We start from the raw sequence: 26,419 nt of genomic DNA, 5'->3' as shown, positions 1-26,419 counted from the left end.
AAAATGCATCGGAACATCAGGATGCGTGAATTGAAATGTATGTCAGTCATACGACATTGTCGAGACACATAATGCGAGACTGTTGGGTAAATGCCAACAGATCCATCAACCATCCCTTCCATATTGTAATTACGGGAAATGAGAAACCCCAGCAATATCATTTCGATATTATTCCCATTGACTATTGGTTAATTAATTAAATTAAAGAATGCACATGCAGGACCATGCATTGCAGCTAGCTTAATAGATCTTCCTCGCGCATTTGCCGCGAGGTGTCAGACTGAAATATTATTAGTTGATGTTGCGTGGGGTAGCCTTATCACATAATTACCAAGATCAATATATGAAACGATTTCCAAGTGCGTACAAATCAGACACAACCGTGGTGTGTGGCGTGTTACACAATGTGGCGCAGCGGCACGGCGTGCCAATAATGGAGCGAGACCTGCCGGAGGACCCAGACCCTGGGCCTCACAACGAGGTGCCACAGCGACATGGCATACAAACCCGGCAGCGCTTAATAGTCACAATGTGAAAAGGTAAGGACAGACGGGACACGGGACACCATTTATTTTTTAAGATATTCTTTTAATGTGTTATTCAGTTCCTTCAATTCCTCGCGGATTCCCTCGAGGTTGTCGTTAATCGCCTCTATCCCCTTTAAAATTTCCCCCTGCGACCCAAGGACCGCGCGCATCAGGACCCGGCCTGTGGACCCGGCGACAGGGGCAGACGGCGGAGAAGGGGGGCAGGTGACAGTGACACTGGATCCGCTCGGCTGGGGGTCCTCTTCCTGCTCGGGTGGGATGGACTGGGGGCCTCCTGTTGTTCCCTGGCACCCTGCTAGAATATATTTGTCATTAAAATCCTATTGTGGAAAATATGTGCACGTTTTATTTCTGGTTACATGTGGCTAGGAATATTGGGCCTACTAAGAGAGGAAGACATTTCCTCAAATACAGGGTGTCCCCGAAAAAATGTACACATTAGAGCACTAAAGGTGTTTTTTTGTTTTCAAAACCCATGTAACTCAAATAGACACTCATTGTGGCGCAGGCACTGCGGACGATGCGAATCATACCATTATCTTGGTATAGGCTACATTCACATTCAGTGGCATACAATCAGTGACCGTTGCATGTCTCATAGCATACACTTTGAACATCACTTTAATTGGAAGTGACAGAACAATTAAGTGATGTACGTGAATTCTATTACACTGTGCTAAAGGCAGGGATTAACGCGAATAAATGTTAATTTAAAATGTTAATAATAAATGTTAAATGTTAATTTGATTAACGCGAGATTTCTAACATTTAATTAACATTAACGCGTTAGTAAAAGTTGCCATGTCTTTTACCTAACGCGGGCCTTACTGCAGGTCTATTTATACTAATTAACATATTCAGTGTGGAATAATTGAGGGAGGAGACGGGGCGGGGAACGGGGCTCGTGCATGTGCGCCGAATTCCACGTTGATTGGGATGTACAATAGGAGAGTGCGTGGAAACCTTCGTACGCACTGATTGATACATCCGGATTTTTTTGGTCGTACGCAAATTTCCCGATTTTGACGTGCGCACATATTTAGTGGGAAATCCACGCAGATCTTTGTACATGAGGCCCCTGTTCCTTATTTCCTGCCCCGCCTAGTTCTAATTGCCCTGTGTATAAATACTTCCTCAGTTTGGTCCCTAGTCACGTAGTCTTTGTGCTGTTATGTTATCACTTGAGATCTCTGTTCCAAGTTCCTTGCCTTTGTCTTTGTGGTCTTTTGTACTTTGTTTTCTTGTGGACATTTTGGACTTTGTGTTTACCATTTTGGGATCTTCTGAGCGTTTGGATTTTTGCATTTTCTTTTCTTATCTTTGGCTTTTTGTTTTGACTTTGAACTTTTGGATTTTTTATTTTTCTCGTACATCTTCTGAGCGTTTGGATTATACTTTTGTTTTTGCCTGGGATTTTGTATATTGTAAATAAACTGTTTTTTCTACTCTACTTTCGCCTCACTCCTCTGCACTTGAGTCATTCCCCTGGTGGCCTAGTGGGGGTTTGCTGGATCATTACACCAGCGACCCGGGTTTGATCCCCAGCAAAACCCTAACAGAAAGACTCCGTCATGACCGACTCAGCAGAGGCTTCTTCAACTGTCTACCTGGCTAACCTTCAGGGAATGATGGCCGCGTTAACACGCCTCAGATCTACCATGGACACTCAGGGACGGACTCTTGCAAGCCAACGTGAGACCCTTGCTTGCCACGAGGTACTGCTTCAGCAAATTGGGAAAGCCCTGGCAGAGCTGACCCCTCTGTCCCCATCTCCTGATCCTGCTCCACCATCTGCTCCCGCTCCAGTGTCTCCTGCCACGCTGCCCTCTTCACCTCACGAGCCCTGCCTTCCTGCACCACAGAGGTATGACGGCAAGCACGGTGAGAGCCGGGAGTTCCTTACCCAGTGCCAACTCACCTTTGAGCTCCAGCCTACCACCTACACTATGGATCGCCGCAAGATTGCTTTTGTGATAACCTTGTTAGCTGGTAAGGCACGAGCTTGGGCAACAGCTATCTGGCAGAGACAGGGATCCGAGTGCTCTGATTTCAAGCTGTTTATGGAGGAGATGCTTCGTGTCTTCGATCAGGCAGACACCAGTAAGGATGCAGCCAGGAAGCTCATGTCCATCCAGCAAGGAGGAAGCATTGCAGACTACGCCATCTCATTCTGGACGCTCGCAGCAGTCAGCGGATGGAACGAGGCTGCCCTGGTTTCAGTCTTCCACCATGGTTTGTCTGACCCCATCAAAGATGGCCTGGCTTCTATCGGATGCCCAAATGACCTCGAAACTCTGATTTCACATGCCATTCATCTTGACAACAGGATTAGAGAACGCTGCCAAGTCCTGAGCCTCCCTGGCCTCACTGCCTCAACATAGAGCCCGTCTACCTCCTCCAGTGACTGTCCAGAGCCCATGCAAGTGGGCCGTACTCGTCTCTCCGCATCTGAGAGGGAGCGCAGAAGGAGGGACAAGTGCTGCATCTACTGTGGCAAGCCTGGCCATTTCTGAGCATCATGTCCCAAGCTCTGGGGAAAAGGACCGCCCCGTCCAGCCGAGGGAGGGTTGTGACGGGGCCTACCCTCTCTCCCGAACTCCCTGGCCAAGGAGTCTACATCCTGGTCTCCATCTCCTGGGGTGAGTCCATCCACTCTTGCCAGGCCTTGCTAGACTCCGGGGCGGCTGGAAACTTTATGGATGTCCACTTCGCCCGCAGAATCAATGTCCCTACTGCTCCTCTTGAAGTTCCACTGTCTGTGTCTGCCCTGGATGGCCAAGCTTTAGGTGATGGAAGAGTCACCCAAGTTACTTCTCCAGTCTTTCTCCAGTCCCAAGGTCACCAAGAAGAAATATCCCTGTACCTGATTCATTCACCAGAGTTCCCGGTGATTCTAGGCCTTCCTTGGCTTACCTGCCACAACCCTCGTATAGACTGGGTAACAAGCCAGGTTGTGGAATGGGGTCCTGCATGCTATGCCTCTTGTCTGCTCTCTAGCTCTCCTGTGTCTCCTGCCGAGCCTCCTGATCTCACCGAGTTATCTCAAGTTCCCACAGAGTACTGGGATCTGAAAGAAGTGTTTAGCAAGAGCAGGGCTGCCATTCTTCCTCCGCACTGTGCCTACGACTGTGCCATCGACTTGCTCCCTGGGGCTACCCCTCCTCATGGCAGACTGTTTTCCCTCTCTCAGCCAGAACACAAGGCCATGGAGGAGTACATCAAGGACGCCTTGGCCTCTGGGTTCATTCGACCCTCCACCTCACCCGCTGGTGCCGGCTTCTTCTTTGTCGGCAAGAAGGATGGGGGCTCCGGCCGTGTATTGATTACAGGGGCCTGAACAAGATCACTGTGTGCAACCGCTATCCCCTTCCGCTGATGTCCACAGCATTCGATCTGCTCCAAGGCGCCACTGTCTTCACCAAGTTGGACTTACGGAATGCATACCACCTCATCCACATCCGACAGGGAGATGAGTGGAAGACTGCCTTTAACACCCCGTCTGGGCACTACGAGTACCAAGTTATGCCCTTCGGACTCACCAATGCGCCAGCAGTGTTTCAGGCCCTTATCAACGACGTCTTGAGGGATATGATCAATCAGTAAGTTTTCATCTACCTCGATGACATCCTAATCTTTTCCAAGACCATGCAGGAGCACCGCCACCATGTCCGCCAGGTTCTCAAGAGGCTGCTACAGAACAATCTGTTTGCCAAAGCCCAGAAATGTGAGTTCCATGTTCACGAGGTCTCCTTTCTGGGCTTTATTGTACGAACGGGACAACTCCAGATGGATCCAGCCAAGACCCTGGCCGTCCAGGACTGGCCCATTCCCAAGTCCATTAAAGAAGTTCAGCGGTTCTTAGGGTTTGCTAACTTCTACTGCAAGTTTGTCAGAAACTTCAGTTCTGTAGCAGCGCCCATATCGGACCTCACCAAGAAGACAGGTGGATCTTTTGTCTGGTCTCCTCAGGTGGAAAAGGCGTTTAGGGACCTCAAGCACTGCTTCTGCATGGCACCCATCCTGGTCCTCCCAGACACATCGCAACCATTCATTGTCGAGGTGGATGCCTCAGACAGTGGCGTCGGCGCGGTCCTCTCTCAACTTTCGGAGGGAAAGCTGCACCCCTGCGCATACTTCTCCCACCGCCTGAGCCCTGCGGAGTCCTGGTATGATGCGGGGGATCGGGAACTGCTCGCAGTCAAACTGGCCCTTGAGGAGTGGAGGCACTGGTTGGAAGGAGCACAACATCCATTCCTGGTTTGGACGGACCACAAGAACCTGGAGTACCTCCAGCAAGCCAAGAGACTGAATCCACGACAGGCTAGGTGGGCCTTGTTCTTTAGCCGATTCAATTTCACCCTATCATACCGCCCTGGCTCTAAGAACACCAAACCAGTCGCGCTCTCCAGGCTATTCTCACCCAACAACAGGGAGAGTGAAGTTGGGCCTATTATCCCTGTGTCTCGGATTGTGGCCCCTGTCCGCTGGGGTGTTGAGGAGGCCATCTGACAAGCTCAACGCCAGGACCCTGGCCCTGGGACGGGGCCACCGGGCCTCCTGTACGTCCCTCGTCAAGCCTGGGCCAAGCTTCTTCAGTGGGGTCATTCATCCCCTCTTACCGCCCACCCGGGTGCCCAGAGGACCCTGGACTTCTTGAAAAGACGCTTCTGGTGGCCAAGCATGGAGAAGGAAGTGAGGTCATTTGTCCTGTCCTGTGAGGTGTGCACCAGAACCAAGAACCCATGACAGTGTCCCCAGGGCCTCCTGCATCCTCTGCCTATTCCCCGGCGTCCCTGGTCCCATGTGGCGGTCGACTTCATCAAGGGTCTTCCCGACTCACAAGGTAACACTGTCATTTTGGTCATTGTCGACAGATTCTCCAAAGCCTGCCGCTTCATACCACTGTGCAAACTTCCTTCTGCTCTTGAAACAGCCAAAATTATTTTTACCCACATCTTCTGAGTCTTTGGTCTCCCGCAGGACATCGTCTCAGACCGAGGGCCCCAGTTCTCCTCCCGAGTGTGGCGGGGGTTCTGCAAACTCATCGGGGCCACTGCCAGCCTCTCTTCTGGGTTCCACCCCCAGTCCAACGGCCAGACCGAGAGGCTCAACCAGGACCCTGCAGAACCCACCCTGAACCCACCCTGCGAGGCCTGGCGATGGATAACCCGACATCTTGGAGCACCTGGCTGCCATGGGCAGAGTATGCCCACAACACCCTGCAGTCATCTGCCACCAGGTTGTCGCCGTTCCAGTGCCAGTTCGGGTTCCAGCCACCTCTGTTTCCAGAACAGGAGGAGGACGCTGGGGTGCCCTCAGTCAACCAGTACGTGAGACGGTGTCGCAAGACCTGGAACAAGGTCAGGAGGACCTTCATCCAGACTTCCAGGGCCAACCAGACTCAGGCCAACCGCCATAGAAGGCCTGCCCACATTTTCTGCCCTGGGCAGCAGATTTGGCTGTCCGCCAAGGACCTTCCACTGCGGGTGGAGAACCGCAAGCTTGCTCCTCACTACACTGGCCCCTTCAAGGTTGTGCATAGGGTGAACCCTGTCGCCTACCAGCTCCAGCTGCCCCGGACTCTAAGGATCAACCCCACATTCCATGTTTCCCTGTTGCGGCCCATACTGTCGTCCACGTATGCCCCTGCCCCTAGGAATCCCCCCCCCCCCCCCGCATCTTCCAGGGTCAGACTGTGTTCACCGTGCGCCGTCTGCTGGACTCCCGCCGGGTCCGTGGCGGGCTTCAATATCTTGTGGACTGGGAGGGCTATGGCCCTGAGGAATGCTGTTGGGTCCCCGCCTGGGACATTTTAGACAAAGAACTTTGTCGGGACTTCCATTCGGCCCATCCGGATTGCCCTGGGAACGTCAGGAGACGCTCCTTGAGGGGGGGTCCTGTTAGGACTGGGGACTGTTTTGGCCTCTAGAGGCCACTGTTATTGCTTTATCTTGTCATGTTTGTTTTGGCCTCTAGAGGCTGCCACTGTTTTCTGTGTTTTGTGTTTGTTTTGACAGCCTTTGTTTTCATGTGCTTTTGCCTCAACTGTTCCTTATTTCCTGTCCCACCTAGTTCTAATTGCCCTGTGTATAAATACTTCCTCAGTTTGGTCCCTAGTCACGTAGTCTTTGTGCTGTTATGTTATCACCTGAGATCTCTGTTCCAAGTTCCTTGCCTTTGTCTTTGTGGTCTTTTGTACTTTGTTTTCTTGTGGACATTTTGGACTTTGTGTTTACCATTTTGGGATCTTCTGAGCATTTGGATTTTTGCCTTTTCTTTTCTTATCTTTGGCTTTTTGTTTTGACTTTGAACTTTTGGATTTTTTATTTTTCTCATATATCTTCTGAGCATTTGGATTATACTTTTGTTTTTGCCTGGGATTTTGTATATTGTAAATAAACTGTTTTTTCTACTCTACTTTCGCCTCACTCCTCTGCACTCGAGTCATTCCCTTGGTGGCCTAGTGGGGGTTTGCTGGATCACTACACCAGCAACCTGGATTCGATCCCCAGCAAAACCCTAACAGTTACAAAACCATCTCTAAAGAGTTTGGACTCCACCAATCTACAGTCAGACAGATTGTGTACAAATGGAGGAAATTCAAGACCATTGTTACCCTCCCCAAGAGTGGTCAACCAACAAAGATCACTCCAAGAGCAAGGCGTGTAATAGTTGGTGAGGTCACAAAGGACCCCAGGATAAGTTCTAAGCAACTGAAGGCCTCTCACATTGGCTAATGTTAATGTTCATGAATCCACCATCAGGAGAACACTGAACAACAATGGTGTGCATGGCAGGGTTGCAAGGAGCAAGCCACTGCTCTCCAAAAAGCGTATTGCTGCTCATCTGCCGTTTGCTAAAGATCACGTGGACAAGCCAGAAGGCTATTGGAAAAATGTTCTGTGGATGGATGAGACCAAAATAGAACTTTTTGGTTTAAATGAGAAGCGTTATGTTTGGAGAAAGGAAAACAATGCATTCCAGCATAGGAACCTTATCCCATCTGTGAAACATGGTGGTGGTAGTATCACGGTTTGAGCCTGTTTTGCTGCATCTGGGCCAGGATGGCTTGCCATCAATAATGGAACAATGAATTTTGAATTATACCAGTAAATTCTAAAGGAAAACGTCAGGACATCTGTCCATGAACTGAATCTCAAGAGAAGGTGGGTCATGCAGCAAGACAATGACCCTAAGCACACAAGTTGTTCTTCCAAAGAATTGTTAAAGAAGAATAAAGATAATGTTTTGGAATGGCCTAGTCAAAGTCCTGACCTTAATCCAATCGAAATGTTGTGGAAGGACCTGAAGCAAGCAGTCCATGTGAGGAAACCCACCAACAGAGTTGAAACTGTTCTGTATGGAGGAATGGGCTAAAATTCCTCCAAGTCAGTGTGCAGGACTAATCAACAGTTACCGAAAACACTTAGTTGCAGTTATTGCTGCACAAGGGGGTCACACCAGATACTGAAAACAAAAGTTCACATACTTTTGCCACTCACAGATATGTAATATTGGATCATTTTCCTCAACAAGTAAATGACCAAGTATAATATTTTTGTCTCATTTGTTTAACTGGGTTCTTTTTATCTACTTTTAGGACTTGTGTTAAAATCTGATGATGTTTTAGGTCATATTTATGCAGAAATATAGAAAATTCTAAAAGGTTCACAAACTTTCAAGCACCACTGTATTTCTTTTCTGTAAAACCTTCTCCTACCCACCCTTACCCTGCCCCCAATCATTGCCACTTACCAAACTCAATGAATTACTTCATGCTACTATAGAATCACAGAAAAATATTACTTTTATAAGCCAAGAAAAACCAATGTCAATTTACCACTTAATGTATCATAAAGCATGACAACTCAAAACAAATCAGTATACAAATGAAGTTCCTCTGCTCAGGTACCACCATCATGATGGTGGAGTGGTTAGCACTATCGCTTCAGCGCAAGAAGTTTCTGATTTTGAACCTTGCAGCTGACAAGGATCTTTCTGTGTGGAGTTTTCCCCATGCCTGTGTTTGCTCCTTCTGGGTGCTCTTGTTTCCTCCCATAGTCCTGTAGCCCACCTAATATGCACATAGTGAACATTCACTATTTACGGAACATTATTCTTCATTTCTCTAGATGGCGCTGCCTCTCTAGTTTGGTTGAGCCACTCCACTGTAGCCAGCTAGAGCAAATATTTGTTTTTCCTCAGAGTGAATGGAGAGAATGAGGAACATGTTATATACTGAGTCAGTGAATCGAGATGTGGAGCCAGTGATCCCAATACCATTGAAGATGAGCATACCATCAGCTACCAGCCTATTCCTGGCAGTGGACTGAATGCATTTCTCTCGATACAGAGTCCCTGGATGTAGATAAGACTTATTTTGAGTGATCTCCAGTGCTATCATTACACTACCCAGGTAGTTCCATCAGGCATGAATTAGAATAATGGGCAAAACCACTGGATTGAACTGAATTCAGTTTTCATATTGACTGTTTTGTTTTGTTTTTTGCTTTGATTGATAATTTGGGGGAATTGTTCATTATTTTGTTGATAGTTCTTTATTAGGCAGCACGGTGGTGTAGTGGTTAGCGCTGTCACCTCACAGCAAGAAGGTCCTGGGTTCGAGCCCTGGGGCCGGCGAGGGCCTTTCTGTGCGGAGTTTGCATGTTCTCCCCGTGTCTGCATGGGTTTCCTCCGGGTGCTCCGGTTTCCCCCACAGTCCAAAGACATGCAGGTTAGGTTAACTGGCGGCTCTAAATTGACCGTAGGTGTGAATGTGAGTGTGAATGGTTGTCTGTGTCTATGTGTCAGCCCTGTGATGACCTGGCAACTTGTCCAGGGTGTACCCCACCTTTCGCCCATAGTCAGCTGGGATAGGCTCCAGCTTGCCTGCGACCCTGTAGAAGGATAAAGCGGCTAGAGATAATGAGATGAGATGAGTTCTTTATTACTAGTGATTCTAAATGTATGGAGTTTCCATAATAAATCATTTTAATAACTTTTTCCACTCATGGTTTCAATTATGGTTGTATCATTCACTTCTTGAGTTGAACTTGTGTTAGATTTTTGGTCCAACAGTTATCAGCACACACTAACATTTATTAATATAGTGGTCTGATACAAGCCCTGATAACAAGAGTTACAGTCCAAAGACAGGTTAGATCAACTGACTACTCTAAATTCCCCATAGGTGCAAATGTGAGTGTGAATGGTTGTTTGTCTCTGTGTTAGCCCTGTGGTATACTGGCAAGCTGCCCAATACCACACTTCTTGCCTGAAGTCAGCTAGGATTAGCTCCAGCTTCCCCCGTGACCCTGATGGATAAGTGGTGAAGATGATGGATGGATGGATGGATGGATGGATGGATGGATGGATGGATGGATAGGTGCAGCTGTAAAATACAGAGAGAGAGATGTCATTTAGCAAATAGCATTTTGGTGCATTAACACCACCTTCTAGTAGGGACCTTCTTGTGCATGAGTGTGGTTCACTCTCACAATAATGAACAATCCTCACATTCATGTTCATTAGTTACAAATTGGTTCATTCAGTTCACCGTTCATTAAAACTACAAGCATGTTCAATGAATGGTACTCATTTAGTGCATTCATGCACAGCATGGGAATGAAACTTGCCAGTTGCTTTCCCCTTCCTCACAACCAGTGACCTGGACTTTGTTGTTTTGAATGTCACATGGGCCTTGATGATGAGTCATTCAAGGCCTTGGGGGGATCCATCTGCATCCAGGCACTGATTTTGTTGTCAACATCAGGGGGGTGTTTGGGGGTGACAGGAGATATAGTACCTTTGTTTTCAGGGTAGTCACATCCCTTGGGATGGCTCTGGAACACTGGTCATCACTAGCACTTCAACTCTTACTTGATGACTCCAAAGTGCCACACCCCAGAACACCATCTTGACTGATGGACTAAACCAAGTGAGGGGACCCACTGCTTAGTGGGTTAATAGCCTTGAGGATAGACTATGAGGTACCTCCTATAATGGATTTGCCAATTCCCTGTAGTCCTCCATTCACTCCGGTCATTTCGTGATTTTCTCCTGCCATCAGAACCATCAATGTTGGGCCAAGATGGTATGATTCAGGGTCTCATTTCCTTAGCATCACCTTAAACAAATCACTGTGCAGCTTTCTCCCATTAAATCTCTCACCATCAGGTCTTCCATGAATGCCCTGTTGGGTGGCTGCTGAACACTAGATTTGGTCAGGGGGATTCTACACTCCACTTCCGCCGACTTGACAACCATATTTGTGGCCAGGGAGAACAATGTCACTAAAATGGTACACCCAGTGGCTCTCAGACTGAAGCAGCTGTGGTAATCCTGAATGTGGTCCCTGATCTCATGATGGCAAACCAGTGCAGTTAGCACCAGCTTGTGTGGGATTGAGGTGCAGGCATTGGTGGTGTCCAGCCACACAACAGCTAAGTATCCATGTATGACACTCTGCTGTGCCCTGGTGCTGAGCATCTGCTGGCAGCTCTAACAACCTCCTGGATGTCCTTCAGGGTGGGTTCTTTAATATTGAAATATAAGATGGGTTCTGGGGGACATATCAATGCCCTGCAATGACCCAGCTTTTGCTTCCTTGCTCTATCACTATAGGTGTCAGGGAGGGGCTGGTCAAACTCTTCTTTGGTTCAAGCAAGCCGCCTTCTAACCTCTCCTAGTGCACCACTCAGCCCAATACAGGGTGATGAGCTATTTCCTCCCTGTTCCAGAGTTCTGATAGTGCATACCTGTCCTATTACCTCATCTCCTTGTACTGCCACCAGAGTTATTATAGTTCTGAAATTTTCATTAGTTTTTATTTAGTCTTCCAGCTTGTTTTTATTTCAGTTTAGTTTTAGTTTTACAAGTGCACAAATAGTTTTTAAAATGAAAACAAAGCTGATTTTACTTGCAAATCTATTTAGTTTTAGTTGATGTTGGTTCATTGTACTTTTTAATTTATTTTTTCATTTTTTAACTGTTGATTTTATTTTTATTTCGGTTAACAAAATTATTTTTTCTCTGCTAGTTTTAGTCTTTGTTTTCATTAACTATATTAACCCTGACTGCCACCTTAGCAACCTCAATGCCCTAGAAAAGGTTGAGTCCCTCATGATTCCTGCTCATCTGGTTCACCTTTATACCAAAGGCTTCAGAGGTGATGCTGATGATGACTGGACACATAGACCAGATCTTCTGATCTACATCACCCCTGCTTGTGCTATCAAGGGCTGCATCCACATCCTCATCAAACTGCTGCCACCCACTCTCCTTGTTGGATGCAGGTCACTTAACCCAACTGTATTCTGATGACCTGCTCTCAAGTTGGGCTTTTGAGGCTTGAAGGCACCTGGATCTGTGGCATGATTCTGCACCTGGCTTCTCCTGAATCTCACAAGGTGCTGGACCTGTAGGTTGCACCACTTGCTCTGCCATCAGTTATTTAATTTTGGCCTGGTGGATTTTCAGGCCGTGCAAGGTTTTTTTCAGACTGTAGAAGTCAGAGGGGGTGGGTGGAGCACAGAAGTACAGTAGGCCAGAACTGAGTTCCAAAACTCTTTTATTTTTGCTTTTCAGCTTTAACTTTTCACACTCTTCCAGTCGCACGCACACACACACACACACAAGTCTTCTGGTGCGGGAGAGAGCTCCCTTCCTCTGCCCTCTCTCTCCTTATATAGGGCATGGTTGCTGGGAAGACACACAAACACAGGTTAATTCACATCAGGTGTAGTGATTCTGCCACTTACCTTCCCTGACTCTGCCCTCCGGTCACAGACCGACGCTTGACCACGCCCTCACTGCCACATACCCCCACCGCCCGACTCAGGCCGGGCAGCCGTCCGGCCCGCAGCCGACTCCCCCCCCTTGACGGGAGAGAAAGTCCGCCACGACCATCTGCGCCCCCAGCCTGTGGACCACCTTGAAGTTAAAGGGTTGGAGTGCCAGATACCAACGGGTGATCCGCGCATTGGCATCCTTCATGCGGTGGAGCCACTGGAGGGGCGCGTGGTCCGAACAGAGGGTAAAAGGGCATCCCAGCAGGTAGTAACGGAGGGTGAGGACCGCCCACTTGATGGCCAGGCACTCCTTCTCTATGGTGCTGTAGCGCCCCTCATGCACTGACAGCTTCCGACTAATGTACAGCACTGGGCGATCCTCCCCCTCCACCTCCTGGGACAAAACAGCCCCCAGCCCTCTGTCCGACATGTCCATCTGCAATATAAAAGGGAGAGAAAAGTCAGGGGAGTGTAACAGTGGCCCCCCACACAGTGCAGCCTTTACCTCAGAAAAAGCCTGCTGGCATTGCTCCGTCCACTGGACCGGATCTGGTGCCCCCTTTTTAGTGAGATCAGTCAGCGGGCTGGTGACGTCTGAATAATTAGGTATAAACCTACGATAATAGCCAGCCAGCCCCAGGAACTGTCTCACCCCCTTTTTGGTCTTGGGCCTCAGGCAGGCCGCAATCACTGCAGTCTTGTTAATTTGGGGACGCACCTGCCCATTGCCCAAGTGGAAGCCCAGATACCATACTTCCACCCGCCCAATCGCACACTTCTTCGGGTTGGCTGTGAGACCCGCCCGCCTCAGCGACTTAAGGATGGCCCTCAGGTTTTGTAGGTGCCGCGGCCAGTCATTACTATAAATAATGATGTCGTCAAGATACGCGGCAGCATAGGTGGCGTGGGGGCGGAGGACCCTATCCATCAGCCGCTGAAACATAGCGGGCACCCCAAACAGCCCAAAAGGAAGTGTGACAAACTGGTGTAAGCCAAACGGTGTGGAAAAGGCCGTTTTTTCTCGGGATAATAGAGTCAAGGGGATCTGCCAATAACCCTTTGTCAAATCCAGTGTCGAGTAAAAGTGAGCCATGCCTAGTCGATCGAGCAACTCATCAATACGAGGCATTGGGTACGTGTCGAATTTAGACACCGCGTTGACTTTTCTATAGTCTACACAGAACCGGACCGACCCATCGGCCTTGGGTACCAAGACCACTGGGCTGCTCCAGTCACTGTGGGACTCCTCGATGATGCCCATTTCGAGCATGGCCTCGAGTTTTTCCCGAACCACTTTTTTTGCCAGGGAGAGGTTGAAGATTCTGGTGAAGGTAAGGGCGAGCTGATGGGCGCACGCTCTGAGCACCTTGCCAGGTATTCCGTCTGGGCCGGTAGCTTTCTTGGGGTTCACTGCCAGGAGTATCCATCTGACATCATGCTCCTGTACAGTGAATGGAGTGGTGCAGGAACTGGGTGGGGGTGGGGGCAGGGCTGAAGCAAATGAGTGCTGCTGGGATGTTTCAAAGCGAGCAAAGAAGCAATTTAGCTTCTCTGACAGCGGCGCACTCAGGTCTCCTGTTGATGCATCACAGCCTCTAAAGTTTGTGATGTCTTGTATGCCCCGCCACACCTCCCGTGTGTTGTTGCTGGACAGGTGGGACTCTATACTTATCCTATGGTCTGTCTTGGCTTTTTTAATTCCTCTTTTCATGTCAGCTCAAGCAGCTCTGTACAGAGCTCTGTCACCTGACCTGATGGCAGCATCGCGGGCCCTGAGGAGTGAGCAGACCTGGCTGGTCATCCAGGGTTTCTGGTTTGGGAAAACCCAGATGTTTTTGTCCACTGTCACATTCCCGATGCAGAACTTGATATAGTCCAGTACCATTCCTGTGAATATCTCCAGCTCCTAGTGTTCAAATAAGTCCCAGTCTGTCTGATTGAAGCAGTCTTGTAGTTTGGAGAGTGCATTGTCAGGCCAGGTTGTAACATTCCTAATGGTGGGTCTGGCTCTGCATCTGAAGGGGGTGTAGGCTGGGGAGAGCAGGAGGGAAAGATGGTCTGATTGGCCGAGGTGAAAGATGGCTCTGTACGCATGCCTGATGTTGGAGTAAACATGATCCAAAGTGTTCTCCCCTCTAGTAGAACACTTTACATGTTGATAGAACTTTGGCAGTACAGTCTTCAAGTTGGCCTTATTAAAATCTCCCGAAATTATGTGAACACCGTCAGGGTGGGCTCACTGCTGTTTGTTTATGGTGTTCAGCAGGAGAGGAAGCGCTGTGTATACACAGCCATGACAATCACTACAGTTAGCTCTCTCGGTAGAAAAAAAGGCCGGCATCTTACAGATGTGTACTCGAGGTCTGGGGAACAGTGTTTGTCTATAATTGTTCCGTTGTTACACCAGTTATCATGCATGTAAATACAGAGCCCCCCTCCTCTGCTCCTACCGGAGTCCTCAGTCCTGTCCCAGTGGAGCAGAGTGCGACCTGCTAGCTGCAAGCTAGCATTGGGAATTCCCGGGTGAAGCCAGGTTTTGGTGATAATCAAAATACAGCAGTCACAAACATAGCGATTTCCAGTGAGTTATGATTGCAAATCGTCCATTTTATGCACCAGGGATCTGGCATTGGAGAGATACAGGCTTGGTAGAGGTGGCTTGTGTGGTTGTTTTCTTAGCCTTAGCATAATACCGGACCTGCAGCCCCGCTTCTGCTTCCTCTCCCTCCTCCATCTGCTCCGCCTCCTAGACCCGATAACAATCCACGGAGAGCCCGGCGGTCTCGTTATGTTGTCTGGGATGTTATGCATGTAGTGAAAATTGCTCGAAACAGATATCTGGTATTGGTATATGTCCAAAAGTGTCTGGCAGGTGTACTGGATGTTCGCAGAACCGATGGTGCACAAACAAGCAAGAAAAAATACAATAACAACAAAAAAGAGCACTGACCTGTTGCCCTCAGGGAGGCACTACAGGTGCATCAAGACAAAAATAGATAGATTCAAAAACAGCTTCTTTCCAAAAGCCATAACCACCATGAACTCGAATATGCACTGACTTTATAGTCTAACTCTCACTGTGCAATACTTATAATGTGCAATACCCGGACTCTCCATGTGCAATAGGATAATGTGCAATATTTATAGTATAGTATAGTCCTTTTTATGTATGTCATGGCTATCTTTTCAAAGCACTTCATTACAGTTGAAGTGAGTGCAATGGGGTGATAGTCATTTAAGCAGGTCACTGTGTTTTTCTTGGGGATGGGCACAATAGTTGTTGTTTTAAAGCAGATGGGCACCAAGGCCTGAGTGAGGGACAGATTAAAGATGTCCATAAACACATCAGCCAGCTCAGAAGAGCAAACCCTGAGTGCTCGCCCTGGGATGTTCTCTGGGCCAGCTGCCTTCCATGGGTTCGTCCTCCTCAGAGCTGTGCTCACCTCTGCTGATGACACAGAGAACAGTGTACCCAACTTGCTCTGCGCAGTCAGAATCCCAGTGTTGGAATTAAGGGCATCAAAGTGAGCATAGAATTGGTTCAGTTCATCTGGGAGCATGCTTTTGTTAGTTATGGCCCCCAGATTTTTCTGTCTGTACTCTGTGATGTGTTGCAGCCCTTGCCACATGCGCCGGGAATCTGCAGCAGTATAGTGTCTCTCCAGCTTCAGCCTATAGTGTCTCTTGGCCTGTGTGATGGAGCTGCGCAGGTTGTATCTGGCCTTTTTGTATTCTTCAGCATCACCTGAGGTAAACGCAGTGGGGCAAGCACGTAGCATGAACTGCACTTCCCCATTGATCCAGGGTTTGTCATTGGGGTAGGTCCTACAGCGTTTTGTTGGAATGATGCTCTCAGTGCACGTGCTGATATAGCCAGTTACAGCTGCAGCTATAAGTCCTCTAAGTCCATAGTAGAGTCCTCTCTCATAGCAGCAGTTTTAAACACATCCTAGTCTGTGCTATCAAAGCAGTCCCAAAGTACCAGATCTGATTCCTTAGTCCACACTTTAACAGTTTTACTTACTGGGGGGTCTTGCTTGAGGAGCTGTCTGTAGGATGGATAGAGGAACACTGAGATGTGGTCTGACTGTCCAAAGTGTGGCCGCAGAACAGCCTTATAGGCATCCTTCATATTGCTGTACACCTGATCAAGAGTGTTATTCTCTCTTGTTGGGAAGCACACATGTTGATGATACTGGGGGAGGACATTCCTGAGGTTGCAGTGGTTAAAATCACTGGCCACAATGAGCACAGCATCTGGATGCGTTGTCTCCTTCTTGCCGATGACATCATGCAGTGTCCCTAGTGCTTTCACGTGATCCGCAGAATGTAAACAGCCAGCAGAAACACAGCATTGAACTCCCTAGGTAAATAAAAAGGTCTGGACTTTACCATTAACAGTTCAGTGTCCATAGAGCAATGCTTTTCAACTTCCTGCACATTCCCACACCATCTGTTGTTGATGTACATGCAGACACTGCCTCCTCTTTCTTCCCCGAGACCAATGTGTGGTCTCCGCAGTGGATGGAGTGTGTGGAGCAGGAGAGCCAAGTCTGGCAAGCAGTCCAAAAGCCAGGTTTCCATGAAAATAAGAGCACAACATTCACTTATTTCATGCTGGGTGGTAGTCCTGGTTCTCAGCTCGTCCATTTTGTTTTCTAGTGAGTGTACATTCGCTAGCAGCAGGCTAGGTAGTGGTGGTTGTGTAGCCCTAGCCTTTAGCCTGGCATGTAGCCCCCCCTCTTGCCTCTCTGCCTCAGGCACTCTGGTTGCCAGCAGTGCCCCTCCCGCAAGGCCGCTGTTGCCATGTCTTGCCCGCTGGAGTTGGCTGGGTCCAGACATGGGAGAAAGTCAAAGTCCAACAGGCAATGTTTAAGCTTGTGATGAACTTTGCCAATGTCCAGAAGTTCTTCCCTACTGTATTTTACTGTCGCATACGTAAATTGTACACTCAAGATACACAAAAACACCAACACACACAAAGTTACATTGGCGCCAAGAGAGCGAGACAAGGATGTTATGTTGCGAAGAGCTTCAACAGAGGGGGCTTTTTTTTGTGAATACCACACCATGCTTAGGGATAGAATTTTGTTGGAATTTAGCGTGTTACCACAGTCAAAATACTTTTATTTTGCATGCAAAATAATGAGCATTTGCAAAATGTGTATGGTTTGGGAAATATGCAAGAACAGATGACGTTTCCTGATATGTAACCAAGAAAGAAAAAAAACTGTAAATAGATTTAGAATTGAGGGTGGCTGGTAAACTTTTTTTTGACAACTACTGTGCAGTTAAAGTTTTATACTGAGCACTGAAAAAATGTTATTGCAAGGGTTTTTTTTTTTAGGTTTTCTTCAAACACATTCAAAATGTTGCAAAAAAAAAAAGGACCCCTTGTTACATTGCAGAGACATGTAAGAGCAAAATTGTATGACTGTTGTCCTCTGCAGACACAGGTGCTGCTGACTCTTGGTTCTTGCTCTGTAAAGGTCTCTTGGAATAATTATAGAAAGTGGAGTCCTTGTTGTAGTCCACACAAAACTTTTTGGTTATTTTTAACCTTATCTTTTAACTGACTCCAAAGACAACTGCATCAGCATTAAAAGACTACTTCTTTGAAGTTGTGTATCATCTGATTTTGATATACTGTAAAATGATGTAATTGTAACACACTGTAGCTCTTGTAGCAAAATTTACTTTGCGGTAAATTACTCTGTAAAAGTGCCTCCTACGTGTGTGTGTGTGTGTGTGTGTGTGTGTGTGTGTGTGTGTGTGTGAGAGAGAGAGAGAGAGAGAGAGAGAGAGAGAGAGTCCAACGGGAATGAAAGAGAAATGCTAATGATTGCAGTTATTGTTGAACTGGAATTTCATTTTGATGAAGATCTTGATGATAGATTAGATCTAGATTAAAAGCAAACAAACAAAAAAAAACCACAACAATAACAACATCAACAAAGCATTTATTGGTTAAAGCAGCACAATGAACCGTGTCCTTCAGCATTAATGGGGGATGTAAAAAGTCCCTCATACGCATGCAATGCAATGTTGTTTAAAATATACAGCTCTGTTTTCTGGTTTTCATCCATTCGTTCGTCTTCCAGCAAGTGCTTTATTCTGGCCAGGGTCACTGTAGCTCCTGTACATGGGACATGAAGTAGAACACTAGAAACTGCAAAACTACACACAGACAGTGATGCCAGCTCAGAATCGAATCAAGGATCTTAGGGCTGTGAGGTGGCAATGCTACCCACTGTAAAACCTTGGCATCCTTATGAGTATTCTTTTTTTCCAATTAATTTAGTGAAGGCCATTTTCAAAAGTAAAAAGAAAGACTAAATTACAGAGGCTAACAAACAAGTAGACATTAACACAATCACATAGAGAGGAGCATGAGAACATGGTGGAAAATCTAGTTACTCATCCACATCTAGTATGGGATCTTGTTTGGGTTTCACCTACAGGAATGGTGCTAGAAGTATCCACTTGGTAAGGGAGACAGGGAAGCTCTCTGTGACAATAATTTGATACAAATGTAGTTTTTAGCTTTTATTGTAGCTCCTAATTTACCCAGTTGATTGTCTTGTCCATTACAGCCCAGTGTAACAGAGAAATAATTTACAGGTAGACATTATCAGGAGTCTATATTTGTTCAGTTTTACAGAATCTCCTTACAGAATCTTAGACTTTCTAGGGTAGAACTGATTTTACAAGGCACAGATACTCCTAGAGCTTGTAGAATGGTGAATGTATAAGCCCACTTAACTGCAACAAGGTTCCTTGTTGCCCGTGTCTACATTTACAGCAAATGGGCTAGAGGTATCTCAGAGGGGTCTGATGTTTTCCGATTAGACTTATATTAATTTAGACGTCAGGCCTTCAGTATGTTATTGCTGCTGAAACAGTGCTTAAATTTGTAAAGAAGATTATAGCAACTGGCAAATCAATTTTGAAGTTGACCAGAACTATACAGCTTGAATCTTAGCAGAACATTTCACTCACAGTGGACATTTTTCTAGATACAGTGAGTTAATAACGATGCTTCCTTTGTGAAGTATCACATCAATACTCAAAATAGTTTGGAAGATGGAAGATGCATTAGCTCGGCTCTAAGGCATCAATAAATACTGGTAGATGTCGAGGTGCCACACACATATAAGTCTTCTACTCATCTTCATTCCTGGTCTTCATCACATTATACTGTAAGTGCTCCTGAGGTCTACCTTGGTGAAAATCTTTGCTTCAGTAAATGGTTCCAATGCTGGAAGAACTACTGGAAGAGGCTTAATGAATTATAGCTACTCAGTACAGTAATCTGCACAACACCAGAACAGAGACAGAGGATGAATAAATGAAGTTTTGCAAGAGTGCTTTGTTTGTATGTTACTGAATATCTTCAGACGATGTGGAACTTGTGTCTATTTTACTTCAGTAGCTGTCTGAGTAATTAGCTCTAACCCAAGGGAATCCTAAAATCTGTTTCCTATTTTCCAAGGTGATAAATACACATATATAATATCCCTTTGTCTTCCATCACCACAGGGAAAACCAAAGAGCATTCAACACAAAAAAAGCAAATGGTTGTTGACCAACATTGGTCAGATAACGTGTATAAAATACTATTAAGCATAATCTGGATGATAACATATTCTGTAACAGTTTAAAATCAGTAAGAAAGAGGACATGTAAGCCTACTGTCCTGTCACACAATGAGGATGATGTATCACTTATCTTTTGGCAGTGTTGTGAAGCTGGTGATCCAGGGGCTCTTATGAAGATGAATTCCTCAAATTACTGAGATATTTTAGCCAGAAGTTTGTTTGCTGCAGCCAGGATATTAACACCATAGATGGAACTTTCAACAACACTTCAAATATACATCACATCCAAAGCAACACAGAAATGGTTGAAATCTGTGTTTTGCAAAGAGCATTTCAGTTTTTGGATTTTATCTCTCTGAAAGCCTGTAGTCTGAATTGATGAAGTCTTCATGCACAAACCTGTGAATATAAAGGAACATACTGTAATAGTCTTGTTATTGTGGCATATAATTTGGTTTTAAGTATTTTTCCTAGGAAGAAATAAAATTATGTGCCAATAAACTATGAAATTTTAAAGTTTGAAATTAGTCAGTTTAGATCAATAAATTAAAAGAAAAAAGGCCAGAAATAGATTTAATAGTAATTTTTTAAAAGCCTTATTTGGTTTATGGTAATCTTATAACAGGGTTTACTAAATAAATTTGACTATATTCAGGATTTTTTTTCACTTACTAAGATGTCATTTGTTTGTTTGTTTGTTTGTTTGTTTGTTTGTTTGTTTGTTTTGCAGTGTCTGGTAAAAATCCTCAATCAGGAGTTTTATTGCCATACAGTAGGAGTGCTATCGTAATAGATTAGTATTTGAGGACACAATTTCTGGAAGTTATAGGGTCATGCCATGGCAGAATGGTCTGTAATAAAATGATGTACTGTATGAACAGAGGTTTTGTTTTGTTTTTTAGTTTAAATAGGCAGGATGCAAAGTATGGCAAACAAACTGAAATTTTGAAAACTTACTTGAAAAAAGTATGAATTCAAGTGTTAAAGATTTCTTTAGAGTTTACAGTAAATTACTGGCAATTGGTTGCAGTTAAATTACAGTAAGCATTTTATTTTAATAATGATGAAATTTTAATACAGGACATGATAATTTTACATAATCATGAGGCAAATCTAGCTGTTCCAGTGCTGTGTTGTAAATCATTACAGTATGTTCTTGGAATCTACTAATTTGACAGTAACTGAGTTGCCAGTAAGTTATTGTAATTTTACAAGTTTCAGTTTTCACTATTAGTGTAAAATCTCATTAATTACTGTACTTGTCAGCTAATCAAATAGATTCATATTACTGAAAAAGGATTACTCAAAGCACTGTAAAGTCACACTAATGAGCACTCTAAAACACACCAGTATTTATTTCAGCCAGAAGATAAGAATGGATTACAAAAACAAACACAAAATGCAATTTATCTCCCATAATGCCCCTCTCTGTACACAGCTTTAGAAAGTTTTGAAGGTATATGAAGGAAACTTTTTAAGTGGAGGTGGTAAAACTTGTATTTTAGGGCAGTTTTTTGGGTTATGTTGAGTTATGATAATTAAAAAAAAACAGATTATTTGTAAGGCTGTACTTTAAAATAGTTGGATCATATTTTATCATAGATGTTTAGATTGAAAGATAATAAATCATATTTAAATAATATATCTATGCATTAATTTCCTACTGTTTTTAAGAAGCCAAAAGATTACAAATTTAATATTTAATTCCTATTTAATTAACCTTTCACTATTACTCATAAATGTTCTTGACATTAGTTCTTTCTATAGTCTTTCATAATTAAGCTTCATGAGCATGTAAAACACATACAATAAATAAGATCCACTAATTTGATTTTCACAAGCAGCATTTCAAAACTGCTGATATTCTTGTTGGTATCTGTCTATGTTTGCTGCATAAACTTCCATCCATCCATTACCTGTAGCCACTTATCCTGTTCTACAGGGTCACAGGCAAGCTGGAGCCTATCCCAGCTGACTATGGGTGAGAGGCGGGGTACCCTGGACAAGTCGCCAGGTTATCCCAGGGCTGACACAGACATGGGGAGAACATGCAAACTCCACACAGAAAGGCCCTTGCAAGCTGCTGGGTTCGAACCCAAGACCTTCTTGCTGTGAGGCGACAGTGCTAACCACTACACCATGCTGCTCCCTGCATAAACTTCCATTTCTAGCAATAGTTCAGTACACTGAAATAGTTGCTACACTTACTATGGGCTGTCAATAAGTCTGTGTGCAATGCTCTATACAGTTGTCGATTTTTTGGGAACTATTTATCCATGTCTAAAAAGTTACTTGATATTAATTTCTTGTGTATAGAGCTGTTGTATAAAAGAAATAAGACACTTGCAATCATGCTGTTGTACTAATATTCTCTACAACAGCATTCTTGCTCATACATTATTGCTTAATTAACATGCATTTTAACATCTAATACTATTTTATTATACAATTGCTAAAACAATATAATCAAAATTTTCATGGGCAAAACAGAGACTTTTATTTATTTTCAGTGTTTGGACACTAATAAACACACTGAATTCAGTCATTACTCACTCACATGATGTGCAGATTTTTGGAATCTGACTAACCAATATTTAGATCATGCATAATATATTCACTGCAATAGCAACTGACATGATTGATGAGCATGTTTATAAATGTGAGAATCCTGTCTGTATGTTCACTCAAGTGTTCCAGCTTTACTGGCTGATTATTTCCAAAACGCAGCCACTAACATATCAAGAGACACTGGAAAGTAAGCATTGGGCAGGATGCAGCACTTTTAAAGTAAATACTTTTGTTGAGGTTCTCAGTATTAGAAAGGCAATACTAAACACTCCATGACAAGATTGATGATCTAATTACCACAAGTAATTAAATAAAATGCTCCTATTTTAAGTCACAATTTTTCTACCTATTCAGGCTGTTGTGTGGTGGATCCACTCTTGCATATCAAGCTGGATTGTAGGTCATGCATTATTTTTTGCATTGCTGTTTTCAAGAAAAAGAAAAAAGCAACAACAACAAATGAGTCCCTTCTTTTCTTTACTGGTTTGACACCTGCATTGTGTCCCCCACTTCTTTCACACACAAAGCTTCTGCCAGGCTACTCTATAATCCAGTTACGTTCACAATCTGACACGCTTTACAAATCAGCACAAACACTGCAGCAAGATACGGTCTGTGTCTCTGTACACACACACACACACACACACACACACACACACACACACACACATACCCTTTCTGATTCTCTCTCTCTCTCTCTCTCTCTCTCTCTCTCTCTCTCTCTCTCTCATATTGTTATTATTTTGGTTGTGCATTTTAAACAGAGCATATCCTTTAATATTAAAGCATAAGAATATTTTTAAGGCTGTATATCATTACTTTCAGATGTATAGTGTCATTTGTGTGTGTGTGTGTGTGTGTGTGTGTGTGTGTGTGTGTGTGTGTGTGTGTGTGTGTGTGTGTGTGAAAGAAGTTGAAATAATTATTTGCATAGTTTTCTTCTAATTAAGTTCATGATATTGAAATCATAGCTTTCATTTGGGTAATGAAACATAACTAAATGACAGGATTTAATAGCTATATTTATTTGGCCAATTTGTATTGGGATTTTTTTTTCTTAATATTGTATGAAGTAGTAATCAAGCATCAGTCTGGCACAGCTTACGGAGTCTGACATAACCTGGGATTTGGTATGAATACCGTATCTCAAAATGTTGCTCTCAACCGTTGCCGGCTTGTGCCAAGGGATGATCAGACCTTGTTGCTGTGAATGATCTAAAACTAACATTTTATCTCAATTGCAGCAAGAAGGAGAAAGACAGTGGGATTCTGCTCATCTGTTTTCTCTGCTACAGACATTTTCATTTCCTGTCATTATGACTCTCTGTGTCTCTGTTCTTTCTCCTTTTACTTTTTCTCTACTTTCTCGACTGAAATAAAAAAAAAAGGCTCCATTATCACATTCTCTTGCAATGCGTACAAATGCATACAACTTTAATGCACATTTTCCCAAGACCACTCAGTCAATGTTCCCACTAAAAATGTTTAAGGGTTGGGGTAGAGCCTGAGAGAGCCTGTTTAACTGCTTAAAGCTTCTAACTTGATTCATAAAAACTATGTTATATTATCATCACTTTAAAACTCTTGCTAATTGTTCATGAGCAATTGTAACTATATTTTAATCGATGACACATTTAACAAGCCAGCTTGTCACACAGTCCACATGGCTAAAATATCTAGAAATGAAAAAAACTGTCAAAATGTCTACATATGAAAAATGAAAGTGAAGGAAGAAAGCTGGTAAGCTATATATCATGACTAAGGCCTTGCCCCTTCTTTCCCTCTCTATTGTCCCTGTAACCTGTTAAGATTTAATGGCCCTCCTGTTTTTATGTCGTGTGTCCTTTTAGGCCCACGCTGTTCACCGCTGGCTAATCGATCAGGACAATAGTGTGAACTCTGAGCCGCCGGATGGCCAGGGAGTGTGGCACTATGATGAAACAGTAAATATCTGCAACACGTATATCATTTTTTCCTTCTTCTTTATTTTTTCTATGTACACATATCTATGCCCATTACGTATCTGCCTCTAGATACGCCTTTGTCATTATTAGTGCTTTTGTTTGTGTGTGTGATTTTTAAAGTGCCATCTGCCCTTTGGTTGCTTTTTGTGCAGCTGATGTGTGTAGCTGCAGTTTTCTTTCGTGTTGCTGGTGTGCTATTGGGCTGGCTAACTCACTAACTTTAGATGTGGTTGTGGTTTCAAACGAGACACTTTTTTGTAATTTTGTATGTTTTACTTGGTCATATATGTGGAACAAATTCAGTTATCTGATTTTGTTGAGATTTAATTCTGATTTTTGATGTGACTGTGTATCATTTTTCTCATGTGTAAAAGATGTATATATATTCATCATCACACAGCAAAAGAGAGAGTCCACGGGCAAAATATTATCCTTAACATTAGTACAGGTCCTGCTGACGTGAATGTATGAAATAATATGATAAATACAGTTTGATCATTAGAATAAGTTACTCTATTATTCGTTTATTTTTCCTGTGGGTTCTTCATCTTTCCTATGTGCTGTGTTCACACTATGCTAACACACTTTAACATAGTGCTTACACAATGCATGCATTGATGTGTATTGTTGTTCATACACGCTCCATATTCCTTCATGATGTGTTTGTGCCAAGAAAGAGCTGAATCTGAGTGGTGAGTGAGGTTCAGTGTCATGTGATGTTTTTTATTAGTGATTCACTCATTACATTTCATTCGTGTGTGTGTGTGTGTGTGTGTGTGTGTGTGTGTGTGTGTGTGTGTGTGTGTGTGTGTGTGTGGTGTTTTGTTTGTTTCACATGTTTTTATTGTTGATATTTAGTCTTCACTTAAACTCTAAAAAAAAAAGTGTAGTGCTTTGTCAGTCACCAACTGTGGTAAGTGTGGAAATTTCCTAAAAGTGTTTGCAGCAGTTTGTCAGTTCTCCCTTCAACACTGGTTTATTTAAAAAGAAAAAGAAAAAGAAAAAAAACAATCTAAGCACATGAACACACATGCATTAAAAAATCATTTTGAATACAAGCAAATAAAATAAAACATTTACTATATTTTATAATATGGCATTAGAAATGAAAACTAAGAGCAGTGTCATGCCACAATGCACTCAGCTGGCTCCCTCTCCATGTGTTTCTCATTACAACATTGCGTGGAAAGGGTCAGCGATAGGTGTTCACTCATTCCCCTATCCAGTCATTTAAGTGCATTGGGCAATGGCAAAAAAAAAAAACATTATTATTTAACTAAAGTGTGTGTGTGTGTGTGTGTGTGTGTGTGTGTGTGTGTGTGTGTGTGTGTGTGTGTGTACACCGTTTGTTTTGTGTAATGATTTGCTCATTAAATACATTTCCTAATATCAATGACAGAGCAGGATTAAGCACATAATTACAGTTTAAAGTTTATATATCGCTAATTATAGTTATATTTAACAATTATTCACTGAAGGTGAAGTGAACATCGGTGAATAATAACCGTGAAGAAGTGGAGGTTATTATTCACTGATATTCACTGAGCCTGAGGTGGAGTTTTAGTATAAATATACAGGTGATTATTTAAAAAAAATTAAATTGTAGTACAAAATCATTTATTTCAAACTTCAAAAACAGCATGCAAATATAATAAAGGTACGGTACAGACTTGTGTCACTCATCTATGCTGAGTCACATAAAATACTATGTTTTGAAATAGATAAAATCAATCACAATTCCACCTTACCTTTGAATAGTTTTAGACCAAACTTCATAGCATCTTTAGTGCTTTTAGGAACAGCATTTTCTTTCATAATTTGTAATTCTTCCTCACTTACAGTGACAAAGCAATTGGCTGGCATTTTGCTGAGTCGCTCGAGGTGATTATCAAGAAATAGTTCGAATTTCTCAACCAATCAGCGCACATGAGTTTTCATAATCACCTGTGTAT

The 26,419-nt window shown here is 44.0% G+C and overlaps 1 protein-coding gene across 1 annotated transcript in view; it reads left to right on the top strand.

The window, feature by feature from the left end:
* Window positions 1-26,419, top strand: part of LOC132872204 (ankyrin-1-like) — a 265,115-nt gene that overhangs the window by 141,563 nt on the left and 97,133 nt on the right. Inside the window, exon 2 of the mRNA XM_060906840.1 lies at window positions 24,354-24,446. Within this exon, the coding sequence (XP_060762823.1) occupies window positions 24,354-24,446 (93 nt within the window). The remainder of the gene's footprint in view (window positions 1-24,353; window positions 24,447-26,419) is intronic.

This window comes from Neoarius graeffei, chromosome 24, assembly GCF_027579695.1.
Source record: "Neoarius graeffei isolate fNeoGra1 chromosome 24, fNeoGra1.pri, whole genome shotgun sequence".
Classification (NCBI taxonomy): Eukaryota; Metazoa; Chordata; class Actinopteri; order Siluriformes; family Ariidae; genus Neoarius; species Neoarius graeffei.
This window is presented reverse-complemented; position numbering and strand designations above follow the sequence as displayed.